Source organism: Trachemys scripta, chromosome 12 (genome assembly GCF_013100865.1).
Source record: "Trachemys scripta elegans isolate TJP31775 chromosome 12, CAS_Tse_1.0, whole genome shotgun sequence".
Lineage (NCBI taxonomy): Eukaryota > Metazoa > Chordata > Testudines > Emydidae > Trachemys > Trachemys scripta.
The window spans coordinates 8,468,505-8,490,290 of NC_048309.1; the positions used below are offsets into that span (position 1 = coordinate 8,468,505).

General features: G+C 42.1%; 1 protein-coding gene across 1 annotated transcript in view; it reads right to left on the reverse strand.

Annotated features, from left to right (window-relative positions):
* The window catches only part of CDH4 (cadherin 4), a 658,708-nt gene that overhangs the window by 36,188 nt on the left and 600,734 nt on the right, over nucleotides 1-21,786 (reverse strand). Inside the window, exon 9 of the mRNA XM_034787039.1 lies at nucleotides 10,229-10,414. Within this exon, the coding sequence (XP_034642930.1) occupies nucleotides 10,229-10,414 (186 nt within the window). The remainder of the gene's footprint in view (nucleotides 1-10,228; nucleotides 10,415-21,786) is intronic.

Consider the following 21,786-nt stretch of genomic DNA (forward strand, 5'->3'; position numbering starts at 1 on the left):
AATGACTTCAGTAGAGTATTACTGATTTGCACCAGCTGAGGGTCTGTCCCCTATGTTCCATGTGAGAAACAGGAATGCCAGGGCTGAATTCAAACCATGGAAAGGCTGGTCTGAGGCTAATGGCCACAAGGGAAAAAACAAATTCCACGGAGGAAAAATGGCAAAAGGTAAAATATTGGAATCTGTGTTTGACTGACGTGCTTGTGCAGGGCTCCCATTACTAAATGATTTCTTGACAGGCAGGTCCAACACTTACTTAATAAATAAAAGGAACTCACACAGACTGATACCCAGAACACCCACCAGCACTGGCGCAGGGACTTATGCTGCTTTCAAAAAAGGAGGCACATTAAAACTTCTTACTTCAACACTATTTGAAGCCTTGGAACTGTTCAGCTAATGTGTTTCCAGCTCCGAACTCTCCTTCTAGTCTCCTTAATTCATATTCATTAATACTTCATTTTCCTCTGCACTTGCCTTTTGCTAAATATATCAAACTAAAAAAAATTATTTATACACATTCAACCCACCGTTCTGTGGGCTGTAGCTCATCAGATGAAGATATGTTGTGGGACGGGGCCCATAAAGCAGAAGACACTACATTGATATGCTACGGGAAGCAGAGATTTGTTAATGAATTCAGAGTTGTGGCCTGGCTCTTGGTTCCAAGGGAACCAGTTCAAATCTGTCTGTTCTCTCTCATCCTTCGAGCCCTTGCCAAGAATTCCTGAGCATCCCTTTTAGAACCTTCTTCCCTACATGGCTCAATATTGTAGCCAAAACTTCCTTAGCCTGGGCTGGAGAGGATGCCTTCAGAATGTGACAATGATCAGACTTGATCCGCTATCAGTGCTGACACTAGAGGCCACTATCAGATCTCTCTAATATTTCTTCCACTGTGCTGAGAATTTACTGATTCTGTACTGTGTTCCACACCCTTTGCACAAAGGGAGTGGAGACCGACTGCCAAATCCTAAGCCTCCCCTGGAACGAGGGAGTCCTCAGCAGATGCAGACTGGTGTAGCTGGTTCTTATGCCTCTCTCCCTGTGGCCCCCCTCCCCAGCAGAGGGGTGCACTGGGGCTGGAGGGAGTTGTTCAGGGGCAGAGAGAGGTGGGCAGGGGGAGTGGCTGGACTGCGATACACTCTGGTAATCCCCAGGTGGTAGATGGTCCCTTGAGGATCAAGTTAGAACAGCCTCCAATCTGCACCTGAGGTTGGTCAGAGAATCAGAGGGATGCAACTGGCTTCCTGACAGCCCTCTCAGTCTCCTGGCTTAGCAGAGAATCTGGCTTTGCTTGTTTTAGGTATGCAAAGGGAATGCTAGGCCCGAATTCAAACCATAGAAACACTGAGGCCAGTGGAGAAAATTCCATAGGGGGAAAAATGGTGAAATATGGGCTCTGTATCTGACTGAAGTGCTTGTGCTAATCTTCCCATTGCTAAAGAATTCCATAGCAGTCAGGGCCATTTCAGCCCTACACAGACTTAATACAGCACATTCCCTGGACAGCATCCATCAGGGAGACTCTTATAGAGCCCTGACTTCGACTTCGAGCTGACCCTCTGTGAAGAAACCCAATGGTGCAAACGCTGTCTGCCCTTGCCCAGGGCTGCATACCCACCGGGATGGCAAGCTATGTAAACTGCACTACCCTGCCTGAACGGAGGTCAATCCAGTTTTCAGTATAATAGCTGCGTGTAAACGGAATAATCCGCTACTATTGATATTAACCTCAAACTTTATTTCATTTCTGTATGTCTCTGGGGTACCATATGGTTTATCTGAGCGTATGGATGGCAAATGGGTATGCAATGGGTGAGCATTAATCACATGTGACGGGACAAACCTCATCGTGGTTTGTTCCTCCAGTTCTCAATTCTTCACACTGGGCTAACACTTTCCATCTTCATGTCACTGAAAATGCTACATATTGATTAGCCAACAGCAGGAGCAATAGCCCAGAAATATGTAACATCTTGAATGAGAATATGTCTCAGGCAGAATCTGATTCCTCATGTATTTCTTTTATTATATATATGTGTGCATGAGAAAGAGATGTATGTGTATTCATATGATATATTACACACATACACAAACACAATAAAAGAACATTATTTAAGATTGCAAAGTCAAACACTCAAAAGACAGGTTTCAGAGTAGCAGCCGTGTTAGTCTGTATCCGCAAAAAGAACAGGAGTACTTGTGGCACCTTAAATTTGTTAGTCTCTAAGGTGCCACAAGTACTCCTACTCAAAAGACAGGAAATTCCAGAATTAAGGTTGCCTGTGCAACCTTAATTTAGCCCCCTTGTGTGTCTGCATTATCACAGTCTTTAATTACATGATCACATAATATTTCCACCACAGGACCTCTGTCTCTGTCAGCGAACAGGACTGATAGTGGTCAATTAATGAGCAGCTATTGAATAATTTTTTTCTCCTCCTTGTTCAAACCTTTCTCTGAAGACAGAATTATTAATTTCATCAGAGGCTTTTCTATGGCAGTTGTCAGTATAGCTTGAGTGCTTCACAAATATTAATGAATGTATTTTCACAACACCCTCGTGAAAGGAGGGGGTATTATTATCTACATTTTGCATATGGAGAACTAAATCACAGAGGAGTAAAGTCAAAAGTATTCACCGATTTTGGGTGCCCAATTTGAGCTGCTAGGACCTGTTTTTTCAGAGGACTTAGCATTATATAGCACTTCACACGTTTAAAACACACCTCCCATTGACTTCAGCTGCTGCTGCAAGTGCTCAATACTTCTGCAAAAAAAAATTAGGGTCTCAAGTTGGGTGCCCAGAAAGTGAGTAATGCACAATTAGAGTCCACCTGTGAAACGTTTGGTTTAGGTGACTTGCCCAGCATTACATAGGAACTCTGTGGCTGAGACAGATAAAATCCAGTTCTCCAGGCTAGAATTCAACTGTCTTAACCACGAGACAATTTTCTTCTCTACAAAACCCCAATGCATCCACAGAGCATGCAGGTCCATCTTGTGCAGTGAATGAGGCAGGGGTCCTGTGGGAAAATAGTTGGTGATCATGTAATTAAAAAACAACCACAACACATACACACAGGGGTGGGGTGTGACGTAAGGTTGCACAGGCAACTTTAATTCAGGCATTTCCTAACGTCTAAGTGCTTGACTTTGCAGCATTAATTATTTTTTAATGTAGGATTTTATGTGTAATTTCCTAGGTTTTCAAAAAAGCAAACTGAAAAAACTCTCAACATTCCATCACTTTGCCAGTGAGTTTCATGGATATTTGCTGACAGCAGAAGAAAGTGAGAGTCTGGGATCTACTGTTCCATTCCAGGTTCTGGAAGGGACTGTGCTGTAGCAGGCATAACCCCTTCTGCCTCATCCTCTCCAACCTGTCCTTGTCCCAGCTCTTTTCCACCCCTGGTTTCTCATCCTAGTCCCATTCTCCTCACCTAGCCAGTCTGAGTCTCCACTCCTCAAACTTCTCCTCCCAATCCTAATCTCCTCGCCCAGTATATCCTCGTTTAACCCCATCGTCCCCAGCCAGTGCCAGTTCCTTTCCTCCCAGTTTCTCATCTGATCTGTCTCTTCCTCCAAGCCGGGCCTTCAGTTGCCTCCCTTCTGCCCACATTCCCCATCCTCGCTGGCTCCCAGTCCCAATCCCCCTTCCTAGCCAATCTCATTGTCATCCCTTCACTCCCTGCATTTTTGTTCAAGTCTCTTTGCCCTGCCAGTTCCAGTTCTCTCTCCAAACCCTAGCTCCTCATTGGATCTATCTCCCTCCCCCCCGACATCCCACCCCCTTCTCTCTGCCCCCAGCTCTCAGTCTGAGTCTCCTTGCCCAGCCAGTCCCAATCTTCCACCCCACCCCAACTCCCATTTCCAGTTTCTGCCCTCCTGTCCTTTGGGCTCCTTGTCCCAATCTGCTTCCCCGCCCAGGTCCAGCTCTTGTTCCCTCTGCATTTCAAGCAGGTAGCTTCCTCCTCCACATTGCCTGGGCTCAACTGTAGGTTACTGAGAGCACAGGAGAGATAGGCTTCCTGCTCTCAGTTCAGGTATATGGACCTGGACAGGGCACAGACCGTAGCAGCCCAGAGCTGACATTGCAGGGAAAGTCCTGCCCAGTCCCAGGGCCCAGTGCAGATGGAATCTGATAGGAATTTAGCTTCTAATAGCCAAGAAGTCCATATGCATGTGCAAACTGCAATTTTTCAGAGATTTATAATGTGGCCAAATTTGGACAGATTTTCACGGGGATAACAAAAGGCACATCCCTCTTATAAAGGCCAGTCCTCTGCCAAATTTCAAGTCCCTTCTCCAAAGCATGGGGGCGCTACAACTATTAAAAAAAAAACACCCCACAAAAAAGAAAACAAATCCCAGCCCACCCACCCCACATTTTTAACATTGGCAAAACAATGTATTTTTCCCAAACCTTTTTCTCAGAAATGGCTGAACTGTTTTGGCTGAAATTTTCCAAACAAATTTAGCCTGAGGCAGACATCCAGCATGGAAAATGTCAGCCTCTCAGACTTGGCAAAGTTATAAGCAACTGAAAACAGGGTCTTCTAATGGGAGCTATTGGGCAACCTTAATAATAGATACTGCTACCAGTCCTGCCTATATTTACATTTCTCTTTGTGAGCTAGAATTAACAGCATATGAATATAGTAAATGATATTCACATTAGAACCTCCTTTATCCCCGAAGTTCTCTTATCCAAAACTGGGTTATGTCACCAGACATTCATTAGTTAGATTATGAACTTCCACACTTACCTCAAATTTGTGAGAGTGACTCCTACACCCCCTCACCCATTTGGTTAAACAGCATTCAGTTCTTCTCTAGTTCAGTGCAACACATAACAGCCCCGGTTTGGGGTTGCACCCATGTAACCACAGGCAGAATTAAGCCAAGCATATATTCTTTAACTCTCTATAACACTTATGATACCCAGGGCCAAATGTCCCAAAGCGCAAGCAATTTATGTGCATCTTATTTGCACATGCACAACGATCAATGCTTCACATCAGTAATTTGAACATGCACAAATGTATGTGCACAGACAAACCTGACTTGCATGTGATTTGGGTGTTGAACCTGAGCACTTTTGCATGCATACTTACATTTTAATCCCACAGAAAAACACAAATGAAGATCAGCATACATGCCAATGAGAAATCAAATCATACACACGCTACTATTATATGTGCCAGACTAGGGTACTTATGGGGCTACCCTGTTACCTGCCACCTGGGATGTTTCTCCTTCACTTTGCCACACCACCTTGGTTGTATTAAATCAAGAAATCATTTTCAGTCTTAACCTTTAATTTGCATGACAACTGCTTGCCACCACAAAAGTGGTTCTGCACCCGCTGTGTGTACACCAGTTGGGATCTATATATGAGGGGTGCGCCCACTTTTGCAGGCACTATCCGCTGCACAAAATTTGAGGCTGTCCACAAATATGGCTCTGACATCTTGTCTTGGGACGCACAGCTCAGCCCTCCTATGAGCACAGTGGCTCAAGTTACCTAGGCACAGCTGGTTAAAACAGAGGGCTTACAATGTGTCCTTCTCTTCTCAACATACTTGTAACTGAAGGGAACAAATTTGCTTTATGCTATTGTTATGCCAAGAGTGAGATCATTAACGGAAGTATCTCCATGCAGAGTACATAATACCGCATTAGTGAGCTGGCTGCACGGGGCATCCACAGCTGCTCTTGGAGATCATGTTCAGACTCTGCTGTGTCTCTACTGAGGGGGAAGTTACTCTCTCTCCATTTACAAGGCTTGCAGTGGAGAAAAGGGCCTTGCACCCTCACAGGAATGATATGAAAAGCAAAAATGAAACTGTATCCTTTGGTGATCAGACTGGAAGGGCACAGGTGGTTTTGCTGAGAGCTGGTTAAATTCTGCAGAAACAGCCTTCACAGACATTCATTTGAGTTCTGACTAGCCGTTTGGTTTGAATAGCTTTATTAGGGTTACCATACATCCGGATTTTCCTGGACATGTCCGGCTTTTTGGTCCTCAAATCCCCGTCCGGGGGGAATTGCCAAAAAGTCGGACATGTCCGGGAAAATAAGGAGGGAGGGGTCGTGGGGCTTGGGTCCGGGCTGGAGCTGCTGGGGCCAGCGGGTGCTCAGCTGCCGGCTGGCGCCGCTCGCTCTGCCAGGGCCAGGACTGGGGCCGGGGCCGGGCCGAAGCCGCTCGGCCGGAACCGGGGCCCGAGCCGAGCCGGCTGGAGCCACTGGGACCGGGGCTGCTCAGCCACCAGCCGCCGCCGCTCGCCCAGGGCTGGGGCCAGCGCGCTCAGCCGGAACTGGGGCCGGCGCCCCAGGGCCCGAGCTGAGCCGGGCCAGAGACGCTGGGGCCAGAGCCTCTTGGCCGGGGCCGGCCGCCGGAGGGAGCCACTCGGCTGGGGCGGGGGGGCCAGACTGGGCCGTGCCTCCTCGCGCCCCCCCCCTCAACCCCAGCTTACCTGCTGCCTGCCTGCTTCAGGCTTCCCACGAATCAAATGTTCGCGGGAAGCAGGGGAGGGGGAGGAGCAGGGGGGCGAAGCGTTCAGGGGAGGGGGCGGAGTTGGGGCGGGGACTTTGGGGAAGGGGCGGAGTTGGGGCAGGGGCGGGGGTTGGGCTGGGGCCCCCTGGAGTGTCCTCTTTTTGGACACTTAAAATATGGTAACCCTAAGCTTTATGCCTCTTTCAGTTTGTGAACATGCACAAAGACATGTTTGGGGCGGACGAGTGTGCGTCACAAGAATACACCTATTGCATTATATTTGTTACTTCCTGTAGGCCAGGATGTGAACTCTTTTACTCACACAGTTAGTCCCATAGGTGCCGACTCCATGGTGCTGGAACAGCCACGAAAAAAAATAGTGGGTGCTCAGCACCCACTGGTGGGCCCCGCTGATCAGCTCCTCCCCCGCTCAGCACCTCCCGCCCACTGCTAATCAGCTGTTTAGCTGGAGATGCTGGGGGGGGAAGGGCGAGGAGCAGGGTTAGGAAGAGGTGGAGCGAGGGCGGGGTGTACTCAGGGGAAGGGGTGGTTTAAAAAGTTTCACTGGTCCAACCAGGGAGTAGAAACAACGTAATGCGACCTAGATAACCACTCAGATGCCGTAGGATGTAATATGCAGAATGTATATTTTGGGACATGCAAAAAGATGCCTGCTTGTCTATCAAGGAAAGCGAACAGCCAGATAAAAAGATGAGCCAGCAATTCAATCAGGTAAACAACTGCGTTAACGAACTAATCTTAGTTCTAGGCAGAAAAAAGTGTTTATACAATATATAACAAACGGCTTTGTAACAGTGTATGTAAGGCAAGCACCTGAATATGGGGGAGCACTTGCATTTAACCCCATGCTGTGCCCTGTTTTGGTGGTCTGATCACTCAATGAAGCAGCGAATCGATGACATACTTCTTCAGCCCAAGAGTCTGTCTGTGAGCCTGTGCCTTCGGGTGGTGGGAAAGAACTGGCCAATAGATGCCACAAGCAGTGATCACTGAGGCATCTGAGGTCAGTTTGCACTCAATCCCCCAACAGTAAAATATTTTGTCTTAACTGAAAAGGCTCAACAGTTTTCAAAGCAGAAGGTGAAATCCAGAGTCTTACCTTCCCCACCAGGAACAGTTAGTCAGAGGCAGTTTTCTCTCACACTCTCCTATTGAAGAGCACTGAGAAACAGGGACGGCTCCAGATACCAGCCTGGCAAGCAGGTGCTTGGGGCGGCCACTACGGAGAGGGGCGGCACGTCCAGCTATTCGGCGGCAATTCGGCAGACGGTCCCTCACTCCCGCTCAGAGCGAAGGACCTCCCGCCGAAGTGCCGCCGCAGATCATGGTCGCGGCTTTTTTTTTTTTTTTTTGGCTGCTTGGGGTGGCCAAAACCCTGGAGCCGGCCCTGCTGAGAATGTCTTCCAGTGTGACAAGAGTGAGAAACTTAGGATGTACAGAAGGAGCAGGTGAGGTTATCTACTAAAGACATTCTATATAATTTCAGGCTTTGAGCTCAGTGTGACATGATAGGATTTTCGGTGTGATTCGTTGCATTGGGATCACTATTGGTTATATAGCAATGGAAAATCAGCATTGGCATCAATGGCATCTTGACAAATCTGTCCTGCTTTTTGCCTGCAATTTCTGAATAAGGGATGGTTCATTATGCAAATGTCCTGGTGTAGCAAGGATGATCATGTAAATCCCTTGGTTTTCATTTTGATGTAGCTCTACAACTACAGTCATGACACTTTATGCTTTGCTAGATTAGGAATAAAGGGCTTTTTTCTTTTAGTGAAAATTGTATGAGTGTTGGCATTTCTACTTCAGATCAGCTGCCGAGGTGGAAAAAAGTTAAATTGTTTCATTTTGCCAAGTTGAGTTTTTGTTTTTTAAGCAGAATAACCCCCCCCCAACCCAACCAAATCTGAAAAGGTATTTTGGTGTTGCAGCAGATAAGGCTGTCAGTCATCGTTAGAGAGCAATAAGCGTGATAAATAAAAAGACCTGCTGAAATACCATCTAGCAGGTAAGATGATGCTTCCTTTAAAGTCTCAGCAAAGTGGCATTTGCAGACACAAGCACACAGCCTAAGGGGCAAAGAATAGGACAAGCTCACACATTCCTACCACGGTAATGTGAATGGCATTTCACTGATGTCATTTTTCCTAACAGTCTAAGTGTATGTATTAAGAATGACTGCAATTTGTTAGCTACGAGGGAGTGTTTTTTCACCCACAGAGTCGTTCTCTAATTGTCCAGCTCTTTACACTTTGGTGCTGCTGCAGCACTGTATTTATTAAAACTTTTTTGTTAAGAGAAGGTCACACTTTTCAAAAGGTAGAGGCTTTGTTCTTGACAGCATAAATAAATCTTTTCAGGTGCAGCGCGTGGTTCATGTAGGGCAAGTTCCTTCAGATCACAGCAGCCTCTTCATGCTTTTCGCTTTCTTGAGAGTCAGTGGGAACATCCGTAGGAATCTTATCTACTAACTGATTCACTGAATGTTGAATGAATGTAGCTGTGTTCTGACTGCATTTAATATCTGCAGAGGCATTCACTGCCTGGGGCTGCTGGTCTTATGCAAGTGAATGTGAAACAAGCCCTCAAATGAAGACTGAACTCGTGCTCTTTGGAAGGGCAGGGGATGAAGGGAAATGGAATTTGATATCTATTCCAAATTCTCTTAGGGTTCCAGGTTCCAAGCTGAATTTAGGACATTGTAGAAACTGGATAACAGTGGATGAGGCAGAGCTCTGAACTTCACATTGCTCACTTCCTACTTCTGCAGCAATATTGAAAGCAACAAGCTGTAGGTTAAGAATATCCAGGGACCTGTTTCTCAAGGAATCTTTGGACCAGATCCTCAGCTGGTATAAATATGTATAAAGCCATTGATGTCAATGCAGCTGCTCTGAGTTACACCAGCTGCATATCTGGCCCACAAAGTGTGTTGATGGTTTGGTATTGGTAAAGCAATAGCTCCCAAACTTTTCAGGCAACTCTACTAGAATCATAGAATCATAGAATATCAGGGTTGGAAGGGACTCAGGAGGTCATCTAGCCCAACCCCCTACTCAAAGCAGGACCAATTTCCAACTAAATCATCCCAGCCAGGGCTTTGTCAAGCTAGACTAAAACCTTTCCTGCACCAGCTACGGATGACTTCGTCCCCTTTCCTCTTTGCCACCAACAACCTCATCCCTCCTTGTGACAACAATCCTCCTTTCCTTCCTGCTTTCATAAGATATTAGGTGTCCAGGTTTTATGCTGCTGCCCATCTCACATGCAGATGGGTCTGCTCCAACCTTCGATGGAGTGTGGTGCACTCCAAATCCTAGAATACGTCAGACTGGGCAAGGCTACAGAGTACAATCTCCACTATAGTTTGGAGCCAGAAAATGGTAAGACAAACAGGAGTAGTACCTAGAAGTGCAGCTCAGAGACTGGGTCCTACGTTCATCATGTGAGTGTTTGTGAGGGCTTGTGGTGGTGCAGCCAAAGAATGAGAGGGTGGTGAACCAAGAATTAGTGGCTTGTAGTACAGTATGCATGTCACGTGCTACAGAGAGAGATGGGAAACAGCAGATGGAGATTCAAGCACTGACATTCCCAGGCAAAGAAGACATGAAATAATGGCAGACTTCTGGGAATCCTCCTGGGAGTAATAACTTAGAGGGTCACAAAGACTGACTCGATTTGGCTCCCATTGAAGTCACCTACCTTCACCACAGTTACCATGCCTTCATTAGTAATTGGATCCGTCCGAATGGTGAAATGACCAGAAGGATCTCCACTGATAATGCGGTACACAGCATTCCAGTTGGGGGAGTGAGGCTGGTCCCGGTCCATCACAGTCAAATTTGCAACCACAACTTCCACTCTGTTCTCAGGAACCTCCCCGGAATACTGCAGTCAAAAGACAGGAATTGTTATGAAGAGTTCTTAAGGATTGCAGGGCTAAATCCCTAGCTGGCTTAAATTAGCATAGCATCCTTGAAGTCACTGGAGCTATGTTGATTTACATCAGCTGAGGAAGTGGACCTCAGTGTTCAGAGACGGTACTTGTAATAAAATAAGAGTTAAAAGTATTCTCAGTGACTACACCTGCCCCTGAGTCCCGTTGGCACTTGTGGTTTTACAATTCCATGTTCTTTTCTTTAAATGTTTTTCCCCACCCTGTTGCTGTCTGAAAGACCTACACAAACAAATGCGTGAAACTGGCTAAATGGCCAAGAGAAACAGCCAAACTATTGTCAGATGTGCAAAGTAAGCAAATTGGGGGGAAAAAAGAGATTGCCCCCCCCTTAGTAATCACGTTCAGTTATAGTAATTGGAGCTGTTAATTGTGACAATAGGAGATGAAAAATATCAGACCGAAGTGATTTTTTTAAAAAATTTGACTGTGTCCCTTTAATGTAAAACATTTTCAGATACTCAGCTTTCAAATGATGCAATCTTAAAGCTTGATTTTTATCTAATTTTTCTTCTTTCTGCTTTTGATTTGATTTTGCCTACTATTTTTCTAGTGATTTTTTGCATCAGCCTTTCCTATAGGTTAATTCTATTATTTGTTTTCATGAACCACATCCAGTTTATGCATATTATGATGCATTATCTGCCTTTCTCTCAATTTTTTGCTTTCAAAACCTTGATTTATCACATATCGGTCAAGGACCCTTGATAGTTCATATTTCCTGCCTTTAGGGCCCAAAAGCTCCCAATTAGACACCTAAACAATGCCCAAATCTTCAAATGTGCTTAGCAGACTGACGCTTCTATTGACAACAATTGCGAATCAACACTTAGATGGGCATACAGCAAATTGAACACCGGGCAAACAATGGAGCTGCTGGCTCCAGTTCTGAAATTGAAACTCAAGCCCCAATTGTGGGCTCGAACACTTTTGAAAATCTGGCTCTTAATATGTATTTATGCAGAAGTATGCTAATTACAACAAATAATTATTTTGTTATTTAGCTGAAGAGTCCCTTTAAAGTAATATTGTTCTAGTCTGACAGCATTCAACATTTTTGTTTATATATACTTGCCACCAATATATAACATTTCACATCTGACAGCAAAAAGTTTTAATTTGCCATATGCCAATCTAAATGTAGTTTTGCCCTTTAGTGATATCTTTAATGACATTTTGCTGTCTTTTCACTTATGCCCCTGTCCTAAATAAGTTTTCATTAGCAAATACAGATGGTATTTTTGCCTACGTCCATTAGGTAGTGGAGCAAAACAGTGGGATGCCACTTATTAATTCTAGTTCTAAAATATATCATAGCTCCTCTACTTCTCTTTGTTTCCCACTATGTAGCCAGGTCTTTATGTATTCTCATGCCCAATTTGGAATCTCTGCAGCATTCAGTTTAAGCAGGGGAATATCATATGGAAATTTATCAAAAGCCTTTTGAAAAATCCATTAGATCATGTCATCTGCACACTTCTATTATCAAGCTTGTCTGAAACCTGCTCAAAAGAACTCAAGAAGATTAGTTAGGCAGGATCGTCTCTTGCTAAATCCATGATGGTTATATCCCATTGGATTAGATTAATGTTGTACTGCATGCCAACGATGACAAGTTGATGGCTCTTTGGTTTGCTTGGGCAGTTGACTGTACTGTGTTAAAATCAAGGTATCATATTTGCTGTAATTCCAAGGGAACTAAGCATGTTAAACTGAGTAATGTACATATCCCAGGTCACTGCCAGTTCCTGTCTTGAGCCCATGTGAGTCACATGAAATTTAAAGATTTAATCTATCCTATTGCTCAAATCTTAAAGCCCTCAGCCAACTTTTATTTACTCAGGCTAAACTCCTATTGCCTTTAGAAAGAGTTTTGCTTGCTTAAAGACTACAAGAAATAACTATGAACTTCAGAATTTGGTCCGCTATTCATTTAATTCTTTGTGGGACCAAGTAGGATGAACTCATTCAGAACAAATCATTGATAGAACTTTTTGCTATAACAGTGGACCAAATCCTGCAAGATACTGCACATCCTTTACTCCCAGTGGGCTACATCCTGTAAGGGGCTGAGTCTTGGAGACATCCACTGAAGTCAGTCCTTTAAGGAAAAATCCTATGGAATTTAATAGGGATGAAATCAATAGAATTTTATAGAAATAGCTCTAAAAGCCTTTAGACTTTGAGAGAGAACAATATTCTCTCTCAGGGTTATTTTAACCCATCAGATATAATTCTCTAGGATGTGTTTTGGGGCTTCTTTTTTTAAAAGAAGCCTCCAGGAAGGTTATTATTTTATGTCAGACTTTTCCATAAGGGTGGGAGTCACAATGCTCAGCAAGTATTAAGCATCTTTCAGGATTTGGTCCATTCAGGTCATTGGGAGTTGATGGCATCTGAGGAAGCAATCAACCCTTTACAAGATCCAGGGGTTTCCGTGGAAATTGGTCATTATGCATACAGGGCCAGACCAGTTCGGGTAGATCAGAGTAGCTGCACTGAAGTCAATGGAGCTATACCAATTTACACCAGCTGAGGAATGAATCCTGAAAGATACTTAACACTTTGAAGTCTACATCAATTTTTTATCAGCTGTGGCTCATTGTAACCCACTGCCTCAGCCCTCCGGTCTATCTGACACTCTTCCATTGTTTATGGAGGCATGTGCTGTAATGTGCCCACAATTCTGTTTGCTTTTAATAAAATTAAGTAATGAAATTAAATTACATCTGGTACTGGACGGATGGGAGTTTGGAGATGCTCAAACATATTTAAGGTCATTTCCTCCCTATCCTGAAGTAACTGAGAATGATGAGCAGTGCGATATTTTACTGTGCTTTCCCCAGGCCTAGTAAGTTTTCTTTAATGAAGAGTGCAAGGGATTTTCAAATAGCGAGAGGAGTATCTCTGCTCAAACATTGTAAAATAATAAGGGGTCCAGAGAGACGTGCTGGAATAAACAAGAACAACAACTCAGTAGTGCCTGCCCTATACTTGCTGCTTTATCACGAGTGTGATTTTTATGATGTCAGGTGAAAGGAGTACAGTAATTAGCAAACAAATGTTTTCAGAAAACAGACACCCTATTCCAGCTTGTCCCATGATCTTCATAATCCAGTATGCTCTGCACGGACTCCACCTGACACACATGGGAGTCAACAGAGCTCATCCCTCTTGGAAACACTTGCAGGATCAGGCCCTAAATGAACTCATCAGTGCCGTTTTATGACTCTGGGCAAAATGAGGCAACTCAGACTTATCCATGATGGGAAAGTTACAGAGATCCTGTTATTTAACCTATGAAGGGAATTGGTTTTTCTTAGCAAGAAAACTTTGGTCTCCTCTTCCAGGCTAGTTTCTACAAGCAGTTGCCTCCTTCTAAGGACTGCAGTCCAAATGAGAATAGAGACAGGACATTATAATGTAATGTGAATCAACAGTGTGCATGAGAACAGTCTCTGCAACACCAATGTGATCACACTGGATCCATGTAATTGCAGACCGCCCCCACCCCCTTCCTGGTTCCAATTGATACATCTTTCAGAAGAACAACACCAGAAAGAACCATACTACAAACTAAAAAGAAAAGGAGATTTCTCAATAAGGAAGCAAGATTTCAGTCAGAAGGATGCTTGTGAGAATCAAAACAGGCCCTCATTCCCAGTGGCCACTGCTGAAATCCAAAAGTGCCTGCTGCTTCTTGTTCTGGGGTTTGCATCATCTCTGTTTGCAGGTATGAGGATGAGGTAAGACTATTTTTGAGCTGAGTTGATTGTTATGAAACAGCTGTTCAAAACTTTCATTATAGACCCTGAAACCACATGAAACACACCTACATTTTAGATGTAAGGACAAACTTGATGCCCAGCTTAGGTGTGTCGAAAGCGAAGGTTTGGGAGCCTTTCAAATGAACCCAGGTACAGTTTTAATTGACCCTGGACTCATTTACGATTTTAATATGAAACGCATCTATTTTGATTGAGGTTGACTTTGAGATTGTTTATGCCTGAAATTCAAGAGGTGCAAACCCATATGCACTGAAATCAAAGAAAAGGATGCACATGGCCTCTTACAAAGCAAAACTGTAGAGTTTCACCCAGCTCTGCAGCAAGCATCACATCTGACATAAATCTCATGTCAGTTATGAGCAGGCCTCACACAGGAATCATATATCATATAAAATATTCATTGCTTAAGATATTTTATCATCATCTACATCTTCACTTTATCCTAATATTGTAACATTTACTTGTATTCATCTGTAATTTATTTTGCTTCATTTTCTATTGCTGCATTATGAAGCTTTTCATGTTCTTAGTCCTTTATTTTAATCTCTCTCTCGCTAGTTATTTTGGAATTGACTGTTATTCAGTCCGAACATACATTATGAGATAAATAATTGCTCTGCCAATTTACCATGATTTCTTAAACCTGCCCTATTCATCTGAAGTTATGTAGGTTCCATTTTTTTTTCATATTGGTATGATTGTAAACGATCCTCTCACTGGCCTCTAGAGTTGGCCTGTCTGAAGTCATATGGTGCTGGAAAGGTAATAATTCATTTTGATTTCCAGGCGGCATCAAATTATACTGAAGTCATTTAACCCTAGAGTTTATTTTTGTCTTGCTCAGTACTTGACAGCACATATGGTCAAGCATCACTCAAAGGAGGAAATGGAAAGAAGCAGGGAAATGATAAGTTCACACACGATGACTTTGCAGCATCTCCTAAGTCTAGTCTGAACTGTAGAGCCAAGCACAGTGGAATAAAACCAAGCAGCTCCCTGCAGCCACTCCCAGTGTGTGCTGATGTGAGATGGCTGAATAGGGAGAAAAATTATTCAGGTTCATTTTGGTGACTGCTACAGGGATTTTCATTTCTTCCATGTTAGCCCCTTTTTCTCTTTGCCTTTCATGAAGATTTGCTATTGCAAAGACTTGCTCATATGAATATTTGTAAAAAAAAGTGTATTTCTGATCTCTAACCATAATTACAACACAGAATTTGTTGTGAGTAGAAGCAGTTTAGACGGGTTAGGCTATCCACACAGAAACAATGCCCTGTCATGTAAGTGACCAACCATACACCCTGAATATCGAATCACACATATCTAATACCCATAGGAATGCTCGTAGGGAACAGTTTATGATCAGTCCAGAAGCTGAAATTTGTTTCCACAAAATATTTAGCAAAGAATTTTGAATATTAAATAAATTGATAAAAACTGTAGTTTGTTGGCAATTTGTGGAAAGGAAAAAGGTTTAGATTATCCTATAAATCATTAATTGAGAGTTCTTTGCCCAGCTTCAGCATTGAAACAAGCAAATGCCATGCTAATTGACTGCTCCTATACCATGTTTATACACCTGCATTTTTACTGTTAGGATTAAATAAGTCTTCTACATCTCAGACAAGCCCAGAGAAGTAAAACAACTCCAAATTGTACTCTTTATCTGACAACTGGATATTTAGATCAATAATCCTCTATTTTTTTCTCTCTGTTTCTACTACCAGTATTTTGCTTCTCTTCCTAGCAGCCTAATTGCTGTTTTCTTAAGCCTTGCCATCAGTTCTCTGACCTTTAATTTTCAATATAATTTGCTGTATGGATGACTGCACTAGGTTCACAAGTTATCCTATCTAATCTGGTCTCTATGCAGATTGGGATCTCAATTTCTGTGCCAGTGTAAATCTGGAGCAACTCTCAAAATGGCTTCAAAATTGTTACTCTAAATTTACACTGGTGGAGCCATAATCAGAACCTGGCCCTAAATCTCCAAATTTTGAACAAGATGATCAAGTCTTGTAAGTAATGTAAATCAGATTTTTTGTGTAAATTGGGCAGATATTGCAATTTTAAAGTGTTAATCAGATTTTATTAAAGGCCTTCTCAGTGACATGTGGTCTCTTTCTAACACTGATCGTGTTCTAGCTACCCCATCTCCACAGCCCTTCTCCTGAAGAGTAGCCCACTGAACACCTCCTGCCTACCCTATCATCAAGTGACCAATCAGCAAACTCCCTTTCCTTTTTTGTGTTCATTCTTACAGTGTCTCTCGCGCAAACACACACTGCACACACTTCTGTGTGTATTCACTTGGATCAATTCAGTATTCATTTCATGGGTACATATGACACATCAGACTAGTTATATGCCATGTGGCAAATGCCTTCCAATGCATAATCTGCAAAAGTCCAATACCATTCTTGCCAATTTGTAGTTTTGCTCCATTGGCCCAGCTGTCACACATCCCATTATGAAATGAATTACTTGGGCTGGATACATTTGCTCTCCACATGTTCTTTAATGATCTGCAGGAGTCAGCCTTGTTTTAATGATGTTCAGGAACATGGATTTGGTAGCTCACCAACTTTTAAAGGCTGATCTGGAAGTGCTAGCTTTATCTTCACCATTTGGTGCTACTAAAATGCCCGTCTGACTGAAAAGCTCTGACACCTGTGAGTGAGGTTCTAAGGTCTATTAAAAGTGTTATGTATGCATACTACCATCTTGTTTATTTACAAATGTGTCTTGATTTAGGGCTTATAAAGAGAACAGTGAGTGACAGAATTTAAAGAGGGGGGAAAAAAGCCTAGGAAAGAAGCAAACTAGTCAGAGATTGGTTCATTTGTTTACTTACAGATGTTTAGGGTATCTTTTCTATTTCTCTTTCACTCAGTGGGCTTTCTGGCAGGATCCCACTAGTATGTCAATATGCCTAGCATCAATGCGCTAAGCATTTCTTCCAATTGTTCAGGTCCATTCCCTGACCCTGTTTGATGCTGCCTGGTGTTTGCAGCTAGGACTGTGGGATGACTTTGTTTTCTGAGTACAGCACCTTTCAGTTTCTAAGACCACCCCTTGACTGTGTGCAGAGACAGCAACCATTTTGATCTCAGACTTGCTGAGAGCTGTTGACTTCACTGTTGTTCTTTACCAGTCTTGCTTTCCTTACTCTCAAGTAACAACTACATTTAACTGAAACAGGATGGTTTGCTCTTTGGATAAGGAAACATAAGTTCAAACTAAGAATTTGGAAAGAAGAAAATGTGCTCTTGGGAATGGCACATCCTATCCTTGCTCTGAGCACTAGAAATGGAACTTCTGTAATCTCAGACTCTTACATTCAAAAGGGCCAAGCTTGGATCCAGTTTTAACCTTGCATCAATGACTCCCAGAGTACTTGTCAAGGATTCACAGACAAGAGGACAGAATGGTGGAAGGCTTTTTTTTTTTTTTTTTTAAAAGCTTTGCATTTCTCATAACAAAAGTTATTTTTTTCATCCTTAAGATGTTACATTCTTTTTACAGTATGAAAAGATGTTACGGAAATGATGACACTGAGACACTGCTTTGCTGCAAGATAACCATTTCTGGATAAAAATATCATATGAAACGAAGCCCACATATACATTTATACATTTAATAAAAATGCTTTACAACACAAAGGAGCTTTTAACAATGTTCGCATGAAAGGTTTAAAAAGAGATTAAAATTATGTCCTTGGAAAGGTGCACAGTCTTGTAGAAAGAAAATTCTACATTAACCCCATGCAGGAAAGTTGTATGTTATCTGTATTTAAAAGGCTATAAACTACTACTTTAATCAACCTACTTGACTTTGGGGACTTTCATGTCTCACTGAAACTCACGAAGTCTGGCAGAGCGTGGCTTCTAGAACACAAAAGCCTTTAATCTGTAACCTGGCACTCTTGTACATTCAAATCCTGATACTATCACCTTGTTAGGAAGAAAAATTGTGAATTTATCCAAAATGGGATCTCATCCAGTCTAAATGATGTAGCCTTTGCAGCAATGACCTTTAACAACGGTTGTACTCAACAATAAAAGATCTTATCTCAAGATCCAATGGAAACAGTGTATGTTAAAATTCTGATCTGATAGCAGAGACTTCTATTTTCAAGTTTAGATGAGAAGCTCTTGAACAGTCCATTTGCTTTCTTGTCTAACCCACCTTTGTTTCTTGCCTGAGGAACAAATGGCATGAAAAAGAAACGGGTGCATTTCTGATGAATATTTGTCAGGTTTCATTAATAATGCTACCTTTTAAATAAGGGCATAGAGGCTAAAACTGCGGGAACTGGCTACAGAAACCTACAAAGCTTAATTCTGCTATAAAATAGCAATAACTCTTTGCACTGATATAGCACTTCTTTACAATGGTAGGCAAACACTATAGCCTGCATTGAACTGAAGCACAGAGAGGCTGTGACTTGCCCAAGGTCACACAGAAAGGTAGTGGTTGCGTCAGGATTGGAACTCAGGTCCTGTGCTCAGCTGGCTAGACCAGAGTTGCCTCCTGAGAATATCGTGAATTAAAGTACATATTTTACAAACACATTCAGGTCAGTCCAGGTTAGTCTCTCCATCACCACAATGCATTGCCTTATAGCTCTGTGATAGCCATCAAGCTGTTGAGAAGCAAAAGACAAGATATGAAGCCTGGAAATGAATTGCATTAAACACTGTAAACCAATGCTGCATATCAGCTGGCTCAGCAACACTTCAGTCAGCAATTTCCTCCTCAGAGTTTCACAAGGCATTGATTTCAAAGAAGAGAAACCAAGAAAAAAAAATCAACAGAATTAAAAACAGCCCTGGGTTATAACCCAGCCCTGTAACAACTGGTTGTAAAGTTCTGTCTGTAGTGGCTGCAGGATCTTATCCTCCTGGACTCAGAAGCAGTGCTAATGCGACTTTCACCTTGCAACAGATGGTATAAGCAAAGCTCTTCAAAATACAGCATTAGGTCCTGATTCTGCCATTATCATTTATATTAAGCATTTACCTTCCTGAGACTTGGCTTCCCATGTACTCAGGACCATGGTGAAAGAAATGATCAAAGAGGAATGTTTTGGGGCCAGATTCCCATTCTAGTTACACAGTTGAATAACTTTTGCTTTGGTGTAACAGAGATCAGAACCTGGCCCCCAAATTCAGGAAGGCACTTCGGCACATGCTTAACTTTAGGCATTTAAGCCATCCCATTGAAGTCAATAGAACTATTCTTGTGCTTAAAGTTAAGCATATGGTAAAATACTTTCCTGAATTGGGGATTTAGTCATTTGTATGCAAACTTTCTTTTTACACAAGTCTAACATGAAAATCCTCCTTTAACTACATTAAATCAATTTTAAACCTGATGAACTCTACTAATTTGTTGGAATGCATAATTAATAGGCCCCAAACCTTATTCCTCTTCCCTATACCTTAAAGTGGCAAATCAATATGCTTCATTTGCTCAGATTTTACAAAACCTTCCCCCCCCCATTTAGAATATAAACCCACTATGACAGACAAAGATTCAGTGATACAGTTCAAACCACAAGCCACTGAAATGCACCCCATAGATCTGACTCAGTACTTGGTAAAATTTGTATAGAACAAGCTGGTTTAATTCATGCAAGTTTAATAAAGTTTCACAAAGAAGGGCCTTAAGCTGATAAATCTAGTTTAGGATTTTCTTATTAACTGCCCACCTCTCATAATGAGTTTTTAATTTATTTTTTTCAGATTTTAAGGCATATAAAAACTATTCATGTACCTTTGGGATCTGAAGGCAGCTATTTGGGAAAGGAAGACATTTAAGAGTACCGGAACTGAATTTTTCATCTACACCATAATCCTAGTAATGAGATTTATAACAAGTTTCCTCTGTAGCAAGGCTCAATCAGTCTGCATGGTGATTTCTTCTCAACCATATTCCATACTGCAATGGAAAACTCTGTTGTTTCCAGATTAGTTTCAGAATTCGCATATGGAATTTTTTTTTTTATGACTGGAACGTTACAGCAACACTAGCCCGGAAAATCCATAAAATCTGCTGTTTATTGATAGAGCCCCCCAATTCAGTGAAGTATCACTGTTCAAGAAAGGCACTTAAACACAAGGTAAAAGTAAAGCACATCCTTAGGTCCCATTGATGTTAAAGGGACTTAAACACATGCTTTTCCTGAATCAGTGCCAAGATGATTATCACTATTTGCTTGTTGCTACAAAAAAATGAGTGTACCAACATGCAGCAGAAAAAAATATAGGCCCGGCTGCAAAATGCAAACATAAAGTAAATGTAAGGAAATTAAGTCAATGTTTTGATGGAGTGGCTAATATAAGGGGTAAAACAATAGTAAACATGAAGGCCTGGCTACTTAGAGTAATGTGGAATAGTAAAGAATAAATAAATAGATAAAATAAATGGCAAATAATGAAAACGAGAGAGAGAGAGAGGACTAGAAAGAAAAGGAGGAGGAGGACTGGGTCTTTTCTGAGAAAGAGAGAGAGAGACACACACAGCTACATTGGAAGAGATAGGGAAGAAACAGAAGAAAGGAAGGCTGTGTGTGTTGTGTCAGGGGTGCGTGTGTGCGTATGTGTATCTGACGCTTGGTGCCAGGAGAATGGTACTTTCTCTTTTGCAGTTAGATTACTTTATTATTGCGTAAAGCTGAACAGTTTGAAAAGTTCTAGCGTACTTAAAAAAGTCACGTGAAACCTTTTGAAAGTCCTCTCCATTTCTAATTCTTCCTGTACTGTGTGTTCTGACCCTTTTCACTGCAATTGGGAAATGTTAAGGCATCCTGGACAGTTAGAAATATTTGATAAAAGAAAAGTCACAGCACTACTAAATCCTTTGCTAAGTTATTTTATTTAAGTATGTCACTGAAGATTTTATAACTGAAATGTGCTTAACAGAATTCTGACTATATATCCTCTTATAATGGCATCCTTGGGAAGCAACTGTTTTTAGGCCAGTTAGGTTTTAATACTAGGTCAACAGGATGTTGAAGATTTTTTTTTTTAAAAGCCCAGCCAAAGAAGTTAGCATATTTCAGAAAGAGAAGATTCATTTTTAGCCCTTTAAGACAATGGATTTACTACATGCATCCAGATTTCTCAAACTCAGATAAGAATTATTAAAATAATTTATTACAAATGGGCATTTGCCTTGAATTTGTTCCGTCAGTTGTGTCAAATCTAGGCCTATAATACTACAGCACATTTTAGTGTGGTGCCCTGGTTTACAAAGCAAAGGAGCCAGGCATGGTGGAATATAAAGGATATAAAACAATGAATCATAAAATCACAAGAGATACAGTCTTTTTCAAAATTCCTAATTATGGATTGATGCTGAAGGTAGATTAAAAAAAAGGTCCCGGTGAGGGCTGCATGGCATTTTTGAATAGGAAAATTAGGCTGATACGGTCCTCCTGAAACTGATCAAATGAGACAGTTTGGAAAGAAAACATCTGAAATCTCAGCTGCTCTGTGGTTAAACTGCAAAGC